Source organism: Amborella trichopoda, chromosome 12 (genome assembly GCF_054954075.1).
Source record: "Amborella trichopoda isolate Santa Cruz 75 chromosome 12, AtrichopodaSantaCruz75HAP2 v2.0, whole genome shotgun sequence".
Taxonomy (NCBI): domain Eukaryota; kingdom Viridiplantae; phylum Streptophyta; class Magnoliopsida; order Amborellales; family Amborellaceae; genus Amborella; species Amborella trichopoda.
Genome location: NC_142347.1, coordinates 48758232 through 48766931, shown reverse-complemented (window position 1 = coordinate 48766931; position 8700 = coordinate 48758232). Strand labels below are relative to the sequence as shown.

The following is an 8700-nucleotide window of genomic DNA, read 5'->3' as shown; positions in this document are numbered from 1 at the left end:
CCGAACACAATAGACAGTCTCTAGTGTCCAGTATCAATACTATCGGGCATGCAAATAACAAAAAAACTAGATATCTAGTGTTGACACACTGAACAGAGACAGTGTTTTATTGAAAAAATAAGCTCTTGTATTAAGTGTTGTTATTGCTAAACAGATAAACAACCTAGAGAAAAAACACCACGAAGGAATGGTCGTTCGCATAATTTATGACAAAAATGTCATTAAATGACAACAGACCCCTAAAATGTGTCGATACGTAAATCGCTGTAAGTATTATTAAACAAGGCTCGGTAAAATATATGTAAAGGGGCCAAGGTGAAGAGGCACATGAGAGGAGAGAGAGAGAGATGAAAGTCAAAAGGCTCGAATCTAAGTACAAAATTAGGTCATTGAAAATTTCTTTCTTCTTGATAACAAAACAATCACATGCATAGAGCAATAAAATTTTCCCTCGTAACTTGAAACACCATTAAAATGTAAAAGAATCTCCTACATTTCCGTTTTTATACAGTGTTTTTGTAGTAACTTATACCCCAGATTGAGAGCTGTTTTCTCTCTCTCCTCCTCTCACTAGAATCCAAGAAGAACATAGTATAGAAGCGTAATGGGCAAGGCAATGAGCATGCCAAAGATGACCCTGTCACATTAAAAAAAAGAACAGATTAAATAGTAGTCAATAAACTCTTTTCAAGGTACGTAGGGATATATAATTTATACATTATTCTCACAATTATCTATTTAATTTCACAATTAGGAGTGACGTAAGAACAATGCCACAAACCACCTTTTTATTATATTTGTAAGGTCATAATTAATAATATATAATATAGTATATATTATCGATTCATATCAAGCCGTCCAATCAATAATACATGCTATATATGTCTTTTATTTATATATATATATATAAAAAAAAAAGTACTGCCGAAACAAATACTTCCAAAATCTATGGTTCGGGCTTGAACTTACGCAGTACTAAGAACATCAGCATGAACACTGTACTCCTTAGCGAAAACAAAAGGAACGATCCCTTGTGGAAGAGCTGCCTGTAAGTGTTGAACCAAATTGGTTAAGTAAAAAGAAGAAGAAGATAAGAATGCCCTCAAATAACTATAAATCATATGGAACTTTAGAAGTAGACCACAAGAATTGTTAACAGGCCCACGACAGCCCATTGGTTGCACACCAGGCCCAATTTCATCTAGTTTCAGGCCGCGTGTGAAGGCTGGTGGGCCCTAATGTTGGGCGACCTTAGTCAGCATGAAATTTTTTTAGGCCAGGCCCAAGCTCTCACGGTTCCATAGCTACGTGCCTTTTTCGATTTGGGTCGACCTCATTATCATGACTCAGGAGAGGCCTAGTCCACTCAGGCATTAGGCCCAGGCCTGGACATCACCCGTTAATTAGGGGTGGTAATCGGGTAGGGTCAACCCACCTAGGTCCGGGTCCATGTGTTGGATCCAGGATGTCTAGTTCGGGTTCAAATGACTAAGACCTGACCCCAGTCGAGAGCGAGTCTTGGTCCAGTTTGGACCCCATCGGGTCAGGTCGGGTTCATATCGAGGTCTACCCAACCCAGAAATACATAAATTATACCCTAAAATAAATTTTTTTATTTTTTGCAATTTCTAAACGCACATCCGGATCCAAGTCTAAATAACTTGAACTTGGACTGGCTCGGGTTCTATGTAAAACCCAGTAATGTCGGGTCGGGTCGGGTCAACTCAAAGTCAACCAACCCCTTGCCCCCTTACCATTAACACCCCATTCAAGTTGATGGGCATGTTAGTAATTTTACCTGAACAATAGCCACATGGAGGAGGACCCCTCGAAGCCCTATAGCTGAGGAAGTAGCTGCCATGACAGCGGGCCCCACCAAGAATCTAACTGCCATGGAGTAGCCAGCAACTGATGTTCCACAGGCTATAATCTTAGGCTGCAAAGCCATGAATAGACCTAACAAAACCAACAAATTTTTTTTACAATTAATTAAAGAGAAAGATTCATTAATGGGACAACAAAAGAAAATAACAAGAAGGCAAAATCAATGCAGGAGAGAGAAGAGATTCTTCTTAATAAGAAAGTATGTGATGAACTCGAAGTTAGAGAGAGAAAAAGATCAGAAGTTCTTACCTAAGCTGAACATGGCCATTCCAAGCCCTGCATCAGAGAGAATTGCTATAGATCCATGCACAATCGTGGGCATTTGAATTTGCCACCTAAAATCATCATTCAATTGTAAAGAGAGAAACATTTTGTATAACAAAAATTTCAGAGAGAGAAAACTCATACCAAGCCACGACCTTTACCATACAAGCCATTTCATGTAGCAAATGCTATAGAAGATAACCATTTTGATCGTGGGTAGAGAGAGAGAGATTCGTTCTTTGTTGGGTAGAGAAAGAAACATTTTTGTTTAAGTGCTAGACAGAGAAACAAAAGTGACTCTTCTGCAAAGGAAAATTTCATTCAAGGGGTCAACATTAAAGGGTTTACTTCTTTAATTTTTATCTCTATTTAAAAATATGCTAAAACTATCAAACTTACTCTCGTTCAATATTGGAAATATTAATTAAACACTCCATTTCAATAACCTGAGCCATGCTGAATAAGTAGAACTACTTTCCTATAGGGCTCTTATAGGATCAAATTATTAAAATGCCCTAGAGTAGGGTTCCGACCCTGAAGAGGAGTAACTTGGGCATTTGAAAAGTTTAAAATATTTTCGAGATGTCAAAAAATTCGAAAGTAAATCACCTACGATAATTAAGATGTTTTGACCCCTTAATGATTTTGACTCTTGAATAATATTTTCTCTTTCTACTATTACATATCTAACATGTCTAGAGAGATAAACATATCTAGCCTGTCTAGAGAGAGAAACAATAAAGGGCTTATCTATGGCAAAGACTCATTTACCTGAAAGAAACAAGAGACCAAGCTAGCCCAAAGAGGCTAGAATAAGTGTTTGGATTCCTAATGAGTTTTCTCCACACCATGATAAGTATGAGCCTTGTCATGACACTAGCAGGGGGCATTTGGGCATTATTATTGGCACTAATGCGGGTTTTTGTCGTGCCATTAAAATCGGGGGTCTTTTGGGCAAAAGGAGAGGCAACGGCTGATAACTTATTAGGGCTAATGCACCCGCTTTGTATCTCTAGGGGGTCTCTTGGCACGAAGCTATCGCCATCTGGTGCAATTTTCCTGTTTGGGCTGTAGTTTTCACCCTGATCCTGCATGCCTGCTAAAATCTAAAGTAGGTTAGAGAGACAAAGAGAGAGGAGAGAGAGAGAGAGCACTAGAAAAGTATTGTGAAGAGTCATTTATGTACGGATTTTAAAATTTTAAATAAAATATAAAATGTTTTGTTTATACGCGAAAATTATAAAAAATAAAGACTCAACTTGTTTTAAAAAATAATAATCAATCGATCTGAATTTTGATTTTTTTAATTCTTTTTAGTTTTTCATTGTAGGGTAATGCCTTAAAGTTTTGGGCACTACCTTACTAAAAAATTTAAAAAAATAAAAATTCAAGTTGATCGAGAGGTAAACATGAAAAAATAAAAAATAGCTTATTGACCGACCTCTTTTACAATTTTCTCCTATAAGCAGAGTATTTTATATTTGAGTAATGATCTTGTAGGATCATCCCTCACCATATGTGTAGGACCTTAAAGGATCACCATTAAAGTTGGCACAGATCTTTAAAAAAAGTTATTACATGAATGTGGGATTTGATTTTTTTATAAATCCATACCAAATTTAATAGTGATCTTTTAGAGTCCTACATACATGGGTGTCGGAGAGTATCATAAGATCATTACTCTCATATATATATATATATATATATATATATATATATATATATATATATATATATATATATATATATATATATATATATATATATATATATATATATATATATATATATATATATATATATATATATATATATATATATATATATATATATATATATATATATATATATATAAGTTTATATAGAGCCAAGGCTCTAAACAATCATATTTGAACCTACCTCAAAAATTTCACTAAAAAAGGTTGTTTTGATGCTCAAATATCTTCAAATTGTTCATCTCGACCTCAAGGTACATAGACACGAGAAAAAAATGGATTTCAAGTTTTAGAAATAGTGTATTTTGTAATACATTTTTGGATCGTCAATTTTCAAATTTTCATAAATATGTCGATCTACATTATTTTTGAAGCTTTAAATTTTATAAATAAATATAAAAATATATTTTAAAATTATCATAAAAATTTCTAATATTGAACCACATATCTCGATACTACTTAAAAATATGTTCAAATTTGATTGTTTAGAGCCCAAGCTAAATTTTAAAATCCGTGCATAATCTCTCAACAAAACAAAAGCAGTAGATATTAGAGAGGTAGTGGAGAGAATGAAGAAATAGTAGAGAGAGAGAGAGGGAGCCCAACCCTACCTTTGTAACCAGTCCTTGGGGACTGTGTAAAGCCATTAACCCCCTTAGAATCCAACCCCATGGCCCCTCCGAAATCATGAGACCCCCCTCTCGCCACTGACCCATGGACATGAGCCTCTGAACCTGGAGAAGCACTTGAGCTCCAGACATACATATGCAGCTCCTTAGCCCCCACCTCACTGCACCTCCTCTTGTTATCCCCATTAGGAGACTTCAACAGCAATGGGTTCGGAGCCGGGTACCCGAACTCACCACTCTTACTCTTCCCATCCTTCATGTCCTGCGACCTCATCCGCCCCAACCTCGTGCTGACCTCCTCATCAAAATTCGAAGTCCTCGGCGTCGGCCCCCTTGACGAATTCAGCGAGTACACCTCCCCGTAATTCGCTTGGCCGCCACCCGCCGGCAACTTACTGAACATGGCATAGAAATCAGTGTGGTTAAAGCTTGATCCCCTCGGTGTGGGCTCTCTTGAGGACTGCAAAGAGTAAATCTCCACACCTGTGAGGTTTGAGGTCCTTGGTGTGACTGAGGTTGCAGAGTTGAGGCACTGTGATTTGTAGGATGAGATTTGAGACCTTGAGGAGAGAGATTTTCTCACCACCACATGAAGTTTTCCATCTTGCCCTATCTCTGCGTCAGCTAGGAGAGGCTCTCTTCCATCTAGAGAGAGAATGTCTGATTCCACCTTGAAAGAGGTTATGGACTGTGCTGTATCAGGGAACTGTTCAGTTATAAGGACCTTTGCTCCTCTGTATTCAAACATGAAGAGCATGAGGGTGTACCAAATCACACTTTGGAGCACCACCACCTGCATGAGAGAGAGGGGTGAGTTTCTAGAGAGAGAAAGGCATTTTCATTTTCTAGAGAGAGAGTTTGTATGGTACATAGTGAGGTTGGGACATGGGTAGCTGTATTTCTAGAGAGAGAAGCAAAATAAGGTGAGAATAGAGAACCCCACATGCACCTAAAGTCTAAGAGAGAGGAGATAAATATCTAGATAGAGAAAGGTCCTTTTTCCCTTCTGTTGGATGTTAAAGGGTGGGATTGGGATATGGGTGGCTGAATCTCTAGAGAGAGAATAGAGAATCCCAAATGCAACAACCTCTAAGAGAGGAGATAGATTTCTAGAGAGAGAAACATTTTATTTCTCATTTCATGGATGCTTCATGGTGAGATTGACATGTAGGTAGCTGTGTCTCTAAAGAGAGTCACCGAACATAAACAGAGAGAGAAAAGCCTACATTCACCATGAGGTTGGCCTTCTAGGAGAAGATAAAATTTGTAGAGAGAGAAACCTTTTTATAGAGAGAAACCAAAAGAAAAAGACTATAGAAGCATACCTGCACCATGAGGGCTCCTGAAAACTCCCCATACATGGCCTTCAAGAGAGGGATCCCCATGACCAGAGTGTTGGGTAGTGAAGAGAGAGAAAATAAGGTGATCATCCACTCTAAGCTTCCGTTTTTTGCTAGGTTCACCCATGCTCCCAAAGCAATCAAGATCACTACTTTCTGAAGGGTATCAGCTGCTATGAACCTATAATTCATGGAGTATGGATCATTTGTTGAGATGAAATGGAAAGAGAGAAGAGGCACTGCAAAAACTGCCACGAAGCGGTTTATGCCGGAGCATTGATCAGGAGTAAATATTTTCCACCACCTCACTGATCCATAAGCCAACATCATGGCCACATAGAGAGGGACCATGGCAGCTAAAACATCATAGAAATCCTTTCCTGAGATCATGGTTGATGAGAGAGAAAGATTAAGAGAACTTTTTTTCTTTTTTGGTTTTTTGGATTGATAAGAGATGAGAGAGTTTGTTAACAGGGAAGAAGGAGAGAGAGAGAGTTTGTTAACAGGGACGAAGGAGACTTAGAGTTTTAAGGAAAGAGATGGAGAGAAAGAGAGCTTGGTAACAGAGGAGGAGGCCGTTGAGTTTTTTCACATGGCGTGTGGAGAGTGGAGAGCGAGAGAGAGAGAGAGAAAGAAAGAGGGACTTGTCAGCAAGAGAAAGGCTTAGTTGTTGTTCAATGGAGATACAAGAGACAGAGAGACTTGTGAATAAAGAGAAAAGCTTAGGTGTAGTTGAATGGGGATATATAAGAGTAATAAATGGAGTTTATTAATGGTGTGTCCATGTGGTACAGCTGATACTGTTGGGTTCCGGGTGAGAGGAAATGAGTTTGATGAGGGAATCACGCGTGTGTGGTTTAGAGAGAGAGAAAGAGCAAGAGAGAGAGAGCACAATCAAAAGTGATTCATTGGTGAATAGGATGTGACCTATCTCAACTATGCGGAGTTCTATGTTAAGAAGGAGGGTATCGATCTAGTCATTCAACTCGACCATTTCCTCCTTCCGATCCAAAGTAATTCATTGTTGCTCAGATGTAGGGCTCCATTTGTTTGTCAATGTCATTCGAGGCAGTAGTAGAGCTCCATCGACACTCCATCAGTACTAGCCAACTGCTGACATAACCTTTCTCATCGTAGGTGGTCTATTTTTCACATCTAATTAATTTTTTTTAAAAAATAAAGCGATATTCATTAAGACAATGAAAACGTACAACAAAATGGAAAAAAAAATAAAAGAAACAACAAACCAAAACCAATGGGATGGAAAAATAAATAAAAGAAACGACAAACCAAAACCAATGGGAAGGAAAAGTCAGCACAAAGCGCTCAAAACAACATCTGAAACCAAATTAAGCAGTAGCCAGTTTAGCCGATAGATCAGCATCAAAGTTGGCGCTTCTATAGACATGGACGAAGATGCATTCCTTGTCTTCAATCCTGAGAAGGATTTCATCCATTATGACACTCAGTCTCCAAGGTCACAGGGAAGTCCACCATAACCTGACCTTGCCCCCTTACACTACCATCAAAATTAAATTTTAGTCAGCCATCCGACGGTTTAGACCACACAAATTGAATGAGCGATCGACGATGTTTAAGAAATAAAAGGTCGTTAAATGAGGAGAAAAGAAGTAGATTAGGAACAGTCGTGAGGGGAAGAAAGGCATAAGTCCACATGATGGCCAAGCGCTGAATGTTGGAAATTAAGGATGAAGAATCCCTAGAGCAACCCTCAAGAGTTCTCAAGTTCCTCTCTTTCCACAAGGTCCACAAAGATGTAACAATGGTAATTCTCTAAAGGTGACGACCCAAAAAGGCAAAGGGTGGGGTCCACAGTTGTTGTGGAAATATATTGGCCTCATGTGACCAAGGTCCATGCAAGGTCATCAAACTATCAACCCAGTCTCAGACGACAATAGCATACTTGCATCTCAGAAATAAATGGTCAATGATTTCCTCTACGGTGCAACTGATTGACAGTAAGCAGTCTCCTGTAAGCAAAAAGCCATGTGAAAGCTCTAATTCTGAGGAGTGCCTTGCACTTCTAGAATTTGGCAAGATACCTTTTATCCTCAAGGGTACCTATCCTACCTAATTTCTTTATAGAGAGATTTGACAGAGAAGTGACCCAAAGGCCCAAGGCTCCAGATCAACCTGTCTCTCTTCCACGGATTGAAACAAAATGAATACAAAGAATCCATGAAAGTCAAGAATTGGTCTTCAACCTGATGGTCCACTCTTCTAGTGGAAAGGGTAACGTTCCAAACCGGTTTGCCTTGAACAAGGGAAACCATGCCTCCAACCTTAGCTCTTTTCTGGTTATATTTGTTATAGAGGGCAAGAAACACCATTTTAAGAGGATATTTCCCCAGCCACTTGGTATGCCAAAATCTACTATTTCGACCATCTCCAACCAACCACCTAGAGTAGGCCAAAAAGAGGATTCTAACACCTTGGATACCTTTTTAAACCCTGGAAAGGTGACCTGAGACATGTCTTCCTCTCTCATACGGACCATTAGGATCTAGTCCATATTTGCCAAGGATCGCCTTAGCCCAGAGTTGGTCTCCATGTATGGACAACCTCCACCACCAATTAGTAAGCAGTGAATCATCGACTGCTCTAAGTCTCCATATACCCAAACCCCCCATAGCTTTTGGTTGGCATACCGACTCTCATCTGACCAGATGCATCTTTTTCTTATTCTAGGATCCACTCTAGAGAAAATTGAGTATTAAAGCTTTGATTTTGACAATAACAACCGCATGCACCTGAAAGAGAGAGAGAGGTAATAAAAAGGGGTGTTACAAAGAGTAACTTTGATCAAAGTCATTCTGGCAGCAAATGACAGGTATCGGGCCTTCCAGG

General features: G+C 38.9%; 1 protein-coding gene across 2 annotated transcripts; it reads right to left on the bottom strand.

The window, feature by feature from the left end:
* Positions 1-370: 370 nt before the first annotated feature.
* On the bottom strand, positions 371-6682 carry LOC18435659 (auxin efflux carrier component 2). Of its 2 annotated transcripts, none has more exons than XM_006845702.4 (7): positions 5818-6682; positions 4475-5285; positions 2920-3244; positions 2134-2219; positions 1799-1956; positions 970-1046; positions 371-637 (listed from the first exon to the last, which is right to left on the bottom strand). In XM_006845702.4, the coding sequence occupies exons 1-7, from the start codon at positions 6220-6222 to the stop codon at positions 571-573; spliced, it is 1929 nt and encodes a 642-aa protein (XP_006845765.2). In that variant the 5' UTR covers positions 6223-6682; the 3' UTR covers positions 371-570. The 2 variants fall into 2 exon arrangements, with proteins under 2 accessions (XP_006845765.2, XP_088709234.1); XM_088853108.1 differs by having other exon boundaries at positions 2920-3247; positions 5818-6676.
* Positions 6683-8700: the final 2018 nt, after the last annotated feature.

Excerpts from the sequence above, each read along its gene's own strand:
- LOC18435659 (XM_088853108.1), bottom strand. The coding sequence starts at position 6,222 with ATGATCTCAGGAAAGGATTTCTATGATGTTTTAGCTGCCATGGTCCCT. Across the intron at positions 3,248-4,474 it reads CCCAAGGACTGGTTACAAAG|CAGGCATGCAGGATCAGGGT; the intron begins GTAGGGTTGGGC and ends TTTAGATTTTAG. Across the intron at positions 1,957-2,133 it reads AATGGCCATGTTCAGCTTAG|GTCTATTCATGGCTTTGCAG; the intron begins GTAAGAACTTCT and ends TGGTTTTGTTAG.